The 13,256-nt window shown below is 37.4% G+C and overlaps 1 protein-coding gene across 3 annotated transcripts; it reads right to left on the bottom strand.

Annotated features, from left to right (window-relative positions):
- Window positions 1-882: 882 nt before the first annotated feature.
- On the bottom strand, window positions 883-10,609 carry LOC103408116 (uncharacterized). Of its 3 annotated transcripts, none has more exons than XM_008346995.4 (10): window positions 10,349-10,609; window positions 9,870-10,263; window positions 8,995-9,201; window positions 8,232-8,453; window positions 7,285-7,351; window positions 7,018-7,161; window positions 4,127-4,218; window positions 3,396-3,575; window positions 3,176-3,312; window positions 883-1,329 (listed from the first exon to the last, which is right to left on the bottom strand). In XM_008346995.4, exons 1-10 carry the CDS (start codon window positions 10,462-10,464, stop codon window positions 1,092-1,094), a joined length of 1,797 nt encoding a protein of 598 aa, XP_008345217.1. In that variant the 5' UTR covers window positions 10,465-10,609; the 3' UTR covers window positions 883-1,091. The 3 variants fall into 3 exon arrangements, with proteins under 3 accessions (XP_008345217.1, XP_008345210.1, XP_008345205.1); XM_008346988.4 differs by having other exon boundaries at window positions 7,018-7,164; window positions 10,349-10,574; XM_008346983.4 differs by having other exon boundaries at window positions 7,018-7,185; window positions 10,349-10,571.
- Between the last annotated feature and the right edge of the window lie 2,647 nt (window positions 10,610-13,256).

Consider the following 13,256-nt stretch of genomic DNA (forward strand, 5'->3'; position numbering starts at 1 on the left):
GCAATGCACATGACTTATGTTCAAGGTTTATTGCGAACTTTTGAAACATTTTCGCAAGTTCTTTTTTTTATTCTTATACATAGATATATTATGTGGGGGAATACATAGGTTCATGACTTTTAACCTCTTTTTTTTACAAGTTCTTTACTTTTCCTTAGTACGGACCTAAAACTTTTGGCTGGTAAAAAAAACATGCGAGGTTCATTTCAAAAACTTATTGTCAACAACTATAAAAGACAACGGCTCACTAACATGAATTTTAACTAATTGTAAGCTTTGACAATTCAACGTAGTCATTCGTATCTATTAAAAAAGGAGTTGAAATGTTCGAAATAACTTTGAAATTTTCAGAAAAATCTTGACGGCGAGCGGGGAATTGAAATGTCCAAATTAACCTTAAAAACAAGTCATGTGCAAGTCACAAAACTTTTAGATAGAAAACTTAACAGAATTAGAGTAATGTGGCGAATTAATGTTTTCGAAAAAATGATAAGATAAATTACTTGAAATTTTAGTTCATATAACAAATTGAAAATAATGCATAAGTTCATACAACATTCAAAACATCCCTCTTTATTTTCTAGTTTTTGTGATTATGCAAATGGCAGAATGAGGATTTTATGCAATGGGAGTCAATATACAAACCATATAATTAGTATTTTTATATAAAAGAATAAGAAACTCCAATCTTTCAACCACATGTTCTATGCAGAAGGATAAATGACATGACATTTTGTAGCATGCAAGTTCGGGGATACAAATCCTACATCCAAAATTCCAAAGTTGGTTTGCAAAAACTGCGACTCAATTTTACTAATTAAAACTGAAAAACCGGGTCAACCGGAATCAATTAGGACGGGTTGCTCGGGTTGCCACCCTACATACAAGGAAGAGCTTCTCATTTAAGCAGACATCAAATTTAAAGTCCAACTTATCTCACAAATATTACAAATTCAGGATGCCAAAAACAATTCTTATACAAAACCCACACAAAGTATCGGGAAAGTCTTGGCACCACGAGTCCAAATCACGAATAGAAATTCACCCACCAATAACTTGTCTAGCTATAATGCGTTTTACCCCCGTATGATTCATGAACATGACATTGATTCTGTATCGCCCTGTCTATTTTCGGGGAGTTCAAGTCCTTCTGAGAAGATGAACTTGCTGGTGGCTCCAAAGATGTTCGCTGTCTGTAAAATTACAGTTTGACAAGCTGTTGACATTGGCGAGACAGAAACTGGAAGACATGGCGTACACTTTGGAATAAATTCCTTCTTATTGAAGGTTGGAGCAAAGAGTGATAGCACAGCCTGACAAAATATGAACCTGAAGGAAGAAACAAAAAATATACACAGAAACATGTTTCACACACAGGGAACATATATAAACAAGGAACCGCTACCTAGAACATAACAATTCTAGAAAATTATCGGCAAATTAAAGGTCAACCCATTTGAGAGCATCCAATAATATAAAGTGCTGACAATTGTTAATTTCAGCAAACTTTCAAAGACATGAACGCGCAAACGTCTGTGTATGGGTTGAAGAAATAAAACTAAGGGTTTATCACCAATGGTCCCTGAGCTATGTGAAACACATCAAATTGGTACCTGAACTTACAAAATCAATAAATATCATCCCTACACTTTGGTACACATCAGTGTGGTACTTCCATGAAATGTTCTTTTAAATTTATCACGTGCAGCGCACATGACCTCTGTTTAAGGGGTATATTTGGTATAATCAATTCTCTCCTACCACTGACTGCCACCACCTTATCACTGTGTTTCCCTTCCACCCTATCTCTGTTCATGAAAACCTAAGTATTTCTTTATTTTCTCAAATAATTGCAGCCATAGAAAATTCAGGACTGTCCTTTGCATTAGAATTAACTGTAGGAGAGTTCTATTTTCACATACAAATACTATATATTACATTAAATTAACTAGCAAAGGAATTCGATGGTGTTCTGACTGGTGATAAGAATAACTGTAGAGTATTAGTTTCACCAAAATGCCCCTCAAACAGGAGAATGACTTACATGGAACACGTTCACTGCCACGGGTGTCCCTTGTCCAATAATGTATTGCCATGTGCAATTTTTCCTCCACATGGCAATGTATTACTGGATCAGGATGCCACGTGGAAGTGAACCTATTCAATGTAAGTTGCTCTCCTCAAACAGAGGTCATGTGTGCTGCAAATGACTAGTATTTAACTGAAAATCTAATGGAAAGGATCACATTGATGTGTGGTAACGAAGTATAGGGATGATTGATTGATATTTAAGGTAAAGGAGCTAAATTGATGAGTTTTGCATGCTTTAGGGACCATTGATGATAAAAACCAAAAACAAAAGAATCAAGAATGTCCAGTTGCAAAATGGCAACTGCCCACCAGGACACCTTGCCAGAGAGATACTTGCAGACTTGTAGTTTAGTATCCACTCAGTGGAAAGTCCTTCAAATAAAAAGTCCATTAGACCAATGAGTTTTAGGCGTCCCACATATGTTAACTAAAACTAGCTCTATGAGCTATATTAACCGAAACCCTAAACACTAACATTCAAGATGGAGTCAGATTGGAACTTATGTACCCTCAACTTTTCAAATCTTATACTCAAATACATTTAAAGATATGCTTATGCTGAAGTTGAAATTGAAATTTTTTGCAAGACAAACATGTTGCGGTGAGCTTAGAAAAGACCTTTCAGTCCTGCCTGAGCTCGAATAAGTCTACCCAGCCCAGTCGAACCTATTTGACACTTCACAGCAATTATCCGAACGCCCAAGGATAATGAAGTAACAAATTTAAACCTTCCATGTAAACAGCTTAAGCATTTATGGCTCAAATACGCCTCTTTATGGGTGCCTTGACCAACAAAACTTGTGAGAGATTTTGAACATTAAATCCTCTAGCATTGTGCACATAGCAAGAAAGAACTTGTACCACAAAACATTTCTGTCAAAATTCGTGCCAGTTTCAAGTTTAATCAAAAGTGCATCCTCGTGCAGAAATCATGATGCATTTATTCACACTAAAATATTTCTTGTAAGAGCAGTCGAAGCTGACTATTGATAAAAATAATACTGAAATAAAAGAGAACACTAGAGACTGTAGGCCTACACATTGTAAACTACTCCATAAGAACAAAGGTTAAAAAGAGGAGTACCTCAAAAGGAGTCGCCTTAGGAAGGGGTCACTCAAAATCTGCGCCCAAACAGGATCAATAGTGTCCAATGTCACCAAAGTAGACCCCCAGTCACTTAACGAACTGGAAAGAAGCTTCTCGGCCTTGTCAAATGTTTCCTGAATTAGTTCCACAAAAGTTAGGAGAAAACTAAATAACCAATGCTTATTAAGAAGAGACCAAGTGTCAACATTATACGCACCATGTCAATGTCAGAACCTGAAATACCAAGCAGTAAACAGAAAGCCTGCACTGGAGCTGTGAGGAAAATAGTGAATAGGCTTCCGCTTGACTGACGAGAGGAACCAAGAGTAGTGTGATATGAGGAGCTAGAAGATAGGAGCATTGCAACTGTCTCTCCTTTTTGTACTCCGTTTATAGCCTGAGTACATTTAATCATTAATGAGATCTGTATTGATGAAATTTAAGGGAAAAGAGAAAGAGATGAACATAGGGCCCGCTCATTAAGCTACCATATAAATAATACTGCACAGTGGGGAGACAGATTGGGAGGGGGTTGAGGTTATTAAGTTTTGATAGTGACAACTATATCCTCCATTTTGCTTCAGGTTGGAAATCTGATTATGAAGTAGCTACCAAAGACAGAGTACTCAAACTTCAATCATTTCGTGAACTACAAGAACTGGCCACTTCTAGCCTCCAGGGATTATCAGTACATTCAATGAATCCATATGGAATATTCAAGAAGTAAATAAGCGGATAACTAGGAACTTGCATCAATGCAGTGTGATACGAATTATGAAGAGCTAGAAATATTTATATATTTGATAGTACAGATTAAATATATACTTTTTCAAATCCCTAAACTTCTTTACAGGCAAAAACGTTATTGGCAATGCATTCCAATTCTCATAAACACATCTAAAAATTTAGGAAAGATATCCCACAACAAAATAGAGTTAATATACTTGCCTCAAAAGCTTCACTGCTGTCACAGTCAATAACTAAAACAAGCGGTCTTCTTGTAAATGGAACCAAGTCACTCGGATAAATGTTATTCACTCCTGAAATAGAGATTTTGTATGATGTCAGTTTATCATGGAGGTTATGCAAAAACAAAGAAATGAAATACAAAAATATGACCAGATCAAAGGTTTAAATACACCAGTCACATTGATCAAATCATCAAATAATACCCCGGAAATCTATTAATCAATTATATATCAGATAAGCATGGCATGTGAGTAACAACCAATGTATTAGAAGCGTGAGGCGTGGGCGAGGCGTCCAAGGCGAAGCCCGGCCTAGGTGTGAGGCATGAGGCGAAGTCTCACGGGATTTAAGTTTATATATATATATATATATATATATATATATGTTTTATATATTATACATATAATTGAATAAAAATAATACTACGTAAAATCAATGGATTAAAAGCGTGAGGCGTGGGCTAGGCATCCGAGGCGAAGCCCGGCCTAGGCGTGAGGCAAAGCCTCACGGGATTTAATTTTATATATATATATATGTTTTATATATTATACATATAATTGTATAAAAATAATACTATGTAAAATAAACATCCATTCTCAATTTTTCATTCAAATCCATAGTCATTCGAAAGATAATATCATCTAAATTCATCATTCAAAGGTAATATCATCCAAATTCATCATTAAAAAGGTAATCCAAACAAAGAAAACAATAAACATTCGATGCATGCATACAATTAATGAACCAACAATTTATTAATTAATTTATATACCAACAATTTCCAACAATTTATTAATTAATTTATATACCCCTGTAGTCCTGACTACTTAGGCCTAACAATTTCCAACCTACTAGCACCTTCCACTAAATTTATAGCCTAACCTTCCCCAGAAAATGCAGAGGCAGATTAATAAATTTATAGCCTAAACAAGGCAGCACCCAGAGGCAGCACGTAGAGGCAGATTAATAACTTTTCTGTCTAACTATTAACCCCTCTAGTATAGCAAAACCTTCCCCAGAAAACTAAATCCCTAATTTCAGAATTTCAAAAACCCTAACCCTTGGGATCTTGCTGACGGCGCTGGGGCTGGGCTGACGGTGCTGGGGTGACGGCGGTGAGGTGATGGCGGTGTGGCGACGATGTTGCTCCAAGCGGCGGCGTGGCGACCGGACCAGTGTTCTGTGCTTCTGGGCTTCTGGCGCGCGGGTGAAGAAGAAGCAAGAAGGCAGAAGGCAGAAGGCAGAGGCAGACAAAGGCGATCGAATTCGAAGGTACAGTATGAAGACTGAAAATCCTTACCCAAACGGCATCGTTTTGGGTTTGGATGGTTTTCAAAAAAAAAAAAAAAAGGGTCTGACAAGGCGCCTGGAGGCCTTGAGGCGCGCCTCCGCCGCCTGAGCGTCTCCGGCGAAGCATTTCGCCTACTCCAGCAAAACTGAGGCGTTTGCCTCACCGCCCAGCCTCAAGGGCGCCCTAGGCGCGCCCCAAGGCGAGTTCTTTAAAACATTGCGTAAAATAAACATCCATTCTCAATTTTTCATTCAAATCCATAGTCATTCAAAAGATAATATCATCTAAATTCATCATTCAAAGGTAATATCATCCAAATTCATCATTCAAAAGGTAATACAAACAAAGAAAACAATAAACATTCGATGCATGCATACAGTTAATGAACCAACAATTTATTAATTAATTTATATACCAACAATTTCCAACAATTTATTAATTAATTTATATACCCCTGTAGTCCCGACTACTTAGGCCTAACAATTTCCAACCTACTAGCACCTTCCACTAAATTTATAGCCTAACCTTCCCCAGAAAATGCAGAGGCAGATTAATAAATTTATAGCCTAAACAAGGCAGCACCCAGAGGCAGCACGTAGAGGCAGATTAATAACTTTTCTGTCTAACTATTAACCCCTCTAGTATAGCAAAACCTTCCCCAGAAAACTAAATCCCTAATTTCAGAATTTCAAAAACCCTAACCCTTGGGATCTTGCTGACGGCGCTGGGGCTGGGCTGACGGTGCTGGGCTGACGGCGCTGGGGTGATGGCGGTGTGGCGACGATGTTGCTCCAAGCGGCGGCGTGGCGACCGGACCCGTGTTCTGGGCTTCTGGGCTTTTGGCGCGCTGGAGAAGAAGAAGCAAGAAGGCAGAAGGCAGAAGGCAGAGGCAGACAAAGGCGATCGAATTCGAAGGTATGGTATGAAGACTGAAAATCCTTTACCCAAACGGCGTCGTTTTGGGTTTGGATGGTTTTCAAAAAAAAACAAAAAAAGGGTCTGACAAGGCGCCTGGACGCCTTGAGGCGCGCCTCCGCCACCTCGGCGTCTCCGGCGAAGCATTTCACCTACTCCAGCAAAACTGAGGCGTTTGCCTCACCGCCCAGCCTAGTTGTAGACCTTCTAGGCTTCTACAGTGCATAATTACAAATCCAATTCAAGTGTAAACTTATTAAACTTCTTACTCAACCTGTCCTAGACCCCTTAAACCACAGTATACTCGGAATAGATATAACCTTATACTTTATTATTGTTTCTGGTACTGGAGATAATATTCCAAGTACATGGCCACGTAATTTGGACCAAGGCACCTCCTAAACAAGAATGAATCATTAGCTTTTGATGCCCCACTACAACCCCGTCCTGCAAGAACTCGCACAAAGAGAAGAAAGAATGACAAACCACAGATTTTGCCAAAAACACTTTGCAAAAATTTCTTCAGTTATTTTAGTTATTTTTTTTTTTCCTGCTAGGTCAACTTTTCAGGGCAAAAATCCAAATCTGAGCCCAAAACTTATAATTGGGAGTAAACAAACAAGCTAAACCTTAATATTTGTTCCTCATTTGTTTAAGAACTTACCTCCGTTTCTATGGCTACCAAACTGTAAACAGCCCACCTGAGAACTTGAACCATCTCCTTTACCTTGTCCACGAGAAGGGTTTATCCTATCAGACGAATAGGCCAAGGTAGAAGGGGACGTCGCATCAGAGTACATTCCAGCACCTGCTGGGGACAAAATATTATGTCCTTTAAATGAACCAATTTAATGATGTCAAAGGAATGTTGATTTTACACAACACAAACAAAAAAACCCAAGGGCTAAGATTTAAAACTAAATTTTCACACCTGAAGCTGACAGATATATCAAAATAACTCCATCAGGGGGAAGCTCCTCACAAACTGTGGCCAAAACCTGACAGTCATGCAAACAATATAGGAATTTTATTACAAAGGAAGTTCCTTACGAAAATAATAGTGTTGAAGCAGTCTTGCAGAGAGGATGGCAGAATTCAGATACAAGGAGCATTAACTATTGCAAAGAGGAAAAGATGATGGTAAGATTTCATATTTCATCCAAACCATTCCCTATGTGTTTACTGAACAAAATCATATGCTTAATCGAAATCGCTCATGGTTCTAGAAACTGATATGTGGTACTGGTAACTGATAACTATACGTGGTAATTATTAGCTTGCTCAACTATAGGTGCTATGATCCATAGACATATATCCTAGGTGGAGTGTCACAGCACTTGCTAAGTGTTTGAAAAAAAAGGGTTAAGAGCTCTGACACAACTTTGACACAATCAAACAAATCTGTGTCCTATAAAAGCATGGGTTCATGCCGATGTAACATAATCAAGAAAGAGATGATACATCACAGATGCATACCAGGATGATAGTTGCTCAAATCTAGGATAAAACAAGCACATACTTTTCTGTAATTTGCACGGGCAAGAAGGTTCAACCTCCCAATGTTTACAAGAGCATGATTGTGTGGTCACTAGTCTTTGAATTAATTCTAATAGTTAAGGAAAACAAGGATTTTGCTTGGGTTTCCATATAAACTGGTTCCCTGTGTTTAAACTTAAAGAGATACTATCTTTAAGCATTTCAGTAGTCGATAATTGAACATAAATGTGCACAACAAAACAATATTTCAACCTCATCATCGATCTATACTATTGTGATATCAATAAATCCAAAATGTACTACAGCCTAGAAGCCAATATAACAAAACACTGAATAGAGAAACAGGCAACAGATCAGTAAATTATTACCCATTATACTCACTGCTAGAAAATGTGTAACAGACGGACGGTATAAGACAGCCTTTCTTGGATTAGGTGGCAGAGTAGGATCGGCAATATCTTGAGAGTAATTAATGCGGCTGGACGCTGGTGCCCCATTCTGACCATTTTTAGCCCCACTAGACTGGTAAAATGAGCCACTAGGTTCCCACTCCAGACACTGAAGCATCCTAAAAGTGTCAAGAGTAAGCTCTGAAAACTTTACCTGATTGAGATTTTAACATAGAGAAAACAGAAAATGTCAGAAATGATTCCAGTTATCATATTCATAAAGCATAAAAAAAAATGTAATTGAGCCTTGACAACATTTGCGCATCAGAAATTGAACAAAAGTGAGAACCTATTCCAGTAAACATAATTGCAGTTTCAGGAAATCTCAGATTTCACACATTGGAAAGCTGTTCTTATCTGCATTTCATGGTTATTATTTTTTTCAGAAATACAATTTTCTTCAAATTTAAGATGAAAGTTACAACACATAAGACAAGGTATCCCCTTAGAGATCATTCATCTCAACTACATCTAAAACTGAAACTCAATAAAAAAAAATCAAAATAGCTAAAAAAGAATTACATTGTCCACACAGAATGGCATTTTTTTTGTTGTTAGCTAGAGCTTTTTGTACACTGGCTTTGTTTATTTAGTGACACAACTGTCTACAAGCATTGTGATTGTTTTGAATTATACACATATGGTTACATATTCCAAGCGAAAAAAGAAGTGATGGTAAAACCTCAACACCTAACCTCATTATGATGGTAGCTGCTCAGTATAGCATCTCGTAGTCTCAAGGACCTCTTTGCAACTGCTGTGGAAACATGTGGTAAGGAATCAGGATGACAGTCTAGAACAATACTGTATCTCAAAGGCCTGATATTCATAAAAGCTGTGTCAGCTTTCAAAAATCTAACTATTTCCTGAATCACCAGCTTCCATTCTTTAAAATCAGTTTCCTGGAAACAAAGATCATTGAAATATCACTATTATTAAACCTATCTGCAAGAACAAAGATGCTTAAACTTTCTACTTCTATACATGAATTTAAGGAGGAGAAAAAACAGAGTTATGCATTAATATATTAAATGGAAACGAAACAGAGAGTGACTGACAGTCTTAGACCTCAGTTAACAGTGCAAATCTTCCAAGAGAAATAAAGCATTACCCAAAAAACTCTTATGATTCTACAACCAAAGCTACAGAGCATGGGGACTTCATAAAACCACACCTAGTCAATGTCATTCCATCATACTTAACTACTGCACAGCCTTTTAAAACTTTGCCTTTGTCCATGTTCGTATTCTCAATCACTGCATAGTTGTTATACATATCATATATACATTATACATATACACACACACACTAAGTTATTATGTATTACATTGTAATTTTTCTTTACTCTCATTTTTGCTCTATTTCTTTCGTTGTGTAAACTTATGCTAATTCTCGATAATTTCTAGTCATTTCCACTGCAATTAAAATAAGTATATAGTATAAACACACACACACCTTCTATTTTCCATTCTAAAAATGAAACGAAAGCACATATGTCAAGTGAATGTTGTTCACAAGTAAATCAAGAAATCAAAGCACCCTAATAACAAAACAATGGAAAATCACAAACCTGGAAGGTCCTCTTGCACTCATCAACCAAGACTCTGAGCTGATTGAGCAGCTGCTGCACCATCTCTCGCCGATTCAAGAGCAAGCACACCATTAAAAACCTCGAAACAAACCGGAGCTGCTTGTTGGCCAAGCTCAGGTCCTGAAACATGCCCTCCTTGAAGTATTCTCTGCTGAGAATCGCCTCGTAGAATATGTACGCCTCGGATAGGTAGCTTGCCTCGCTGATCCTCATGTACTGCCCCAAGTAGAGCTGCGCAATTCGCGAGGCGATCTCGCCAATCTCCGATCGCCGGAGACCGGACTCCACGAGTTTCTGGCGATTTTCTTGCTGAAATTTCCATAGCTGCGTGTACACCTTGAAGACCTTGTAGAAATACGCGTCGTACTCGTGCCTGAACAGAATTCAAAAAACAATATTAAGGAATAATTGTTGGGAAATTAGGGTTTAGGATGAAGAAATGGGGGACATTGAAGGACCTGTTGCGGTGGTAATAGGGGAGCTCTCTGATTTTGGAGAATTTCTTGTCGGCTTTGTGGAGGAGAGACCAGTAGATTTCGCTAACTGGGATGTTAGGGTTTTGCTGTGCTTGCATTGTCGTTTTGGGTTGAGGATGGTGTCGTTTTGGGTTGGTGGTGGTGGACTGCAAGTGTGAGTCGGCTGAGGGGGGCGGGGGAGGGAGGAGGGAATAATAGAAAGATTTTGTTTGTTGTTTTTGGTCGGAGAGTAGTAGAAAGATTGGAGCTGGGCTTTATGTTTTTGGACTTGGTTAGTAATTTGGGCCAGGAAACTCTCAGTCACACTCTGTTTGAGTGAAATTCAGGATCAATTTTAAACTTTACTCCAGGAACTTATGTATATCATGGAATGGAATGCACGATTGGATTGGACGGAGTTAGAAATTTCTTCTATTGGGGTAATCCTGAAAAATAATTAACAAAACCTTATTAAGGTTTGACTTTATACTAATATGGTAATGGGGATGGTTTCAAATCACAATTTCAATGTTACAAAATTTCAATGTCGTTAATACATGAGAGGCAAGAGAGGGATTTTTATGTTTGAATGATGGAACAAGAGCGCATGTGATAATATTATTTTTTTTATGGAAAAGAAGCAATAGGAACGATGCTTGATATTAAGTGCATATATTTTCTTCAAATATAATAAGTATAGGGGTGTGATATCCACACATCCCTTTTTACTTCTCACACACCCTTCTAATTTTCGGCCGTCAGATCAGATGAAATGAAGAAGATCAACGGACATAAATTAACAAGGGGTGTGTGAGAAGTAAAAAGGGGTGTATGGATAGCACACCCCTAAGTATATATATACACACACACACATGCATACATACCTACAGTATGTGGCTTAACAACGAATTACTTGAGTGTTGAGTGGGGGCATCAATATCCAGTGGGCCTTTATTGGCTTCGTCCATGGTTGGATATTCATATTTTCTAAATATAGACATCTATAATTTATTGGTTGCATATCAAAGTTCCTTGTGGCTTCTCGACATAATTTGTGTGTGACATATAGTGTTTGGTAATACATCTTTTATCTTTTATATTAAAATAGAAAATGTTGATAATGACTTTGTGTTATTTTGTTGTTTTGCCTTCTTTATTCTGTCAAGGATATCTCATCAGGAGAGGCTGAAATATTTCTGTGAGTCTTCCCGCCTTTTGAAATGGGTGGATAACCGTAACTTGCCATTCGTTATCTCTCTTTTAAAAGAAAAAAAATATGATATAATTCAATTTCATTTGTAGGAATAAGGAATGCGTGACTACGATACAAGTGCTTAATTGATTCCTTCTAGTCATCTTTTATTCATTCATGTATACTTTTTGCATAAGGATTATGACTTACTAGTCAAACTATCTCATATTTGGGAATCCTTTCTCTCCCGCCCAAACCCCATTTGGTGCTAGAGAGAGACAGAGAGAGATGTAAAGAGGCAACCCGGGGAGAGAGAAAAGTCTCCGATCTTGATACGACACCAAGAGAGACTGGAAAATAGAGAAGATGGGAGGCTTGGCTAGAGCCTAGAGACTGGTGAATTTTCCATAGTTTGATTTTTGTCTCCTTTAGTATCGTTGTAATAACAAGAACATGCTATTATCTTGTTAATCCATTATTAGTCTAATGCGACAAGGCCAAAACAGAAACTGATGAAACCTTATGACATCTGTTCGGATTTAGAAAGTTGGGATGAAGGTGAGGCCGTCTCCGGTCAAGGGCATTTGGTCAATATTAGCCCTAAAATTAAACAAAACCGTCTCCAACCGAAGATATTTGTAAATTTGTGTGTTTTGGGGGCTCAAATCGGCCCCTAAAAGGGCTAAAAAATGTCGGCCCTAGACACAAGCATTTCTTTTTTGTAGAGCCCATCATTTGATTGTATAGTGAAGAAATATTTGAGCATACTAAAATGTAATAAAAATATAAAGGGTCTAATATTTAGTCTTCCATGATTAGAGACGGAAAAAATTAACATGATAAATTAGGCCCTGTTTGGTAGTGTACTTGAATTCAACTTTTTCAACTCAAAAACAATTTTCAAGTTTTAGGCCTTAAAAACTTGTTTGGTAGGACTATTTTAAAAAACTGAACTCAAGACTAACTCAAAAATATAGTCTATTATCTAAAAACAAAAAAAGTGAGTTTTTAGAGTTTTTAAACTTAAACTCACTTCTTTCTTTTTTCTTCCTCCTCCATTCTCACTCCAAATCTCTCTCTTTCTTCTTTTTCTATCCTCTTTTTTTTTTCTTTCGTCTCTCCTCCAATCGCTCTCCTTATTCTTTAGGTTATTTTTCTCACTCATTTTCCTCTTTATCTCGTCTGATTCTGTCTCTTCTTTCTTTTTCTTTAAATCATCTCTTATTTTCTTTCCTTCTCTCTCCTCTTTCTACCTCTCTTGTGACCCCCTCTTTTTAGATCTCTTTGTTATAGTTTAAGTCGTAAGATTTAAAAATTTTAAATTAGAAACCAATCAAGTTTTTGAGTCTTCAAAAAAACTGTTTTCAAGAAATGTTCTTAAAAAATGTTTTGAGAAATGATAAAAATTTTCAAATAGGATACCAAACAGGCCCTTATATTTTTTACGGCTGAAATTGTGGCCAGGATTTTTCCTTCATGGTTGGAGAGGGCCTGAGACCCCTAATACTATTCATATTATTAACTATTTGGAATTTTAAATTAGAGCTGCATCTTTACTTCTTTTTTTTTTTTGGGTCAAGAGTTGCATGAGCCTATTCTTTAATTTTTTGGGCCGGGAAGGATTTTAAGCCTATTTAGATGGCACAAAATTGGAAGGGCACACCATTGGGTGATGTTGCATTCATGTAGATTTTCTATGCTACTTTGGGGATTGCAAAA

The sequence above is a fragment of the Malus domestica genome, chromosome 02 (genome assembly GCF_042453785.1).
Source record: "Malus domestica chromosome 02, GDT2T_hap1".
Lineage (NCBI taxonomy): Eukaryota > Viridiplantae > Streptophyta > Magnoliopsida > Rosales > Rosaceae > Malus > Malus domestica.

Excerpts from the sequence above, each read along its gene's own strand:
- LOC103408116 (XM_008346983.4), bottom strand. The coding sequence starts at position 10,464 with ATGCAAGCACAGCAAAACCCTAACATCCCAGTTAGCGAAATCTACTGG. Across the intron at positions 7,186-7,284 it reads GATATATCTGTCAGCTTCAG|GACATAATATTTTGTCCCCA; the intron begins GTGTGAAAATTT and ends GTTCATTTAAAG. Across the intron at positions 3,576-4,126 it reads ACAGCAGTGAAGCTTTTGAG|GCTATAAACGGAGTACAAAA; the intron begins GCAAGTATATTA and ends AAATGTACTCAG.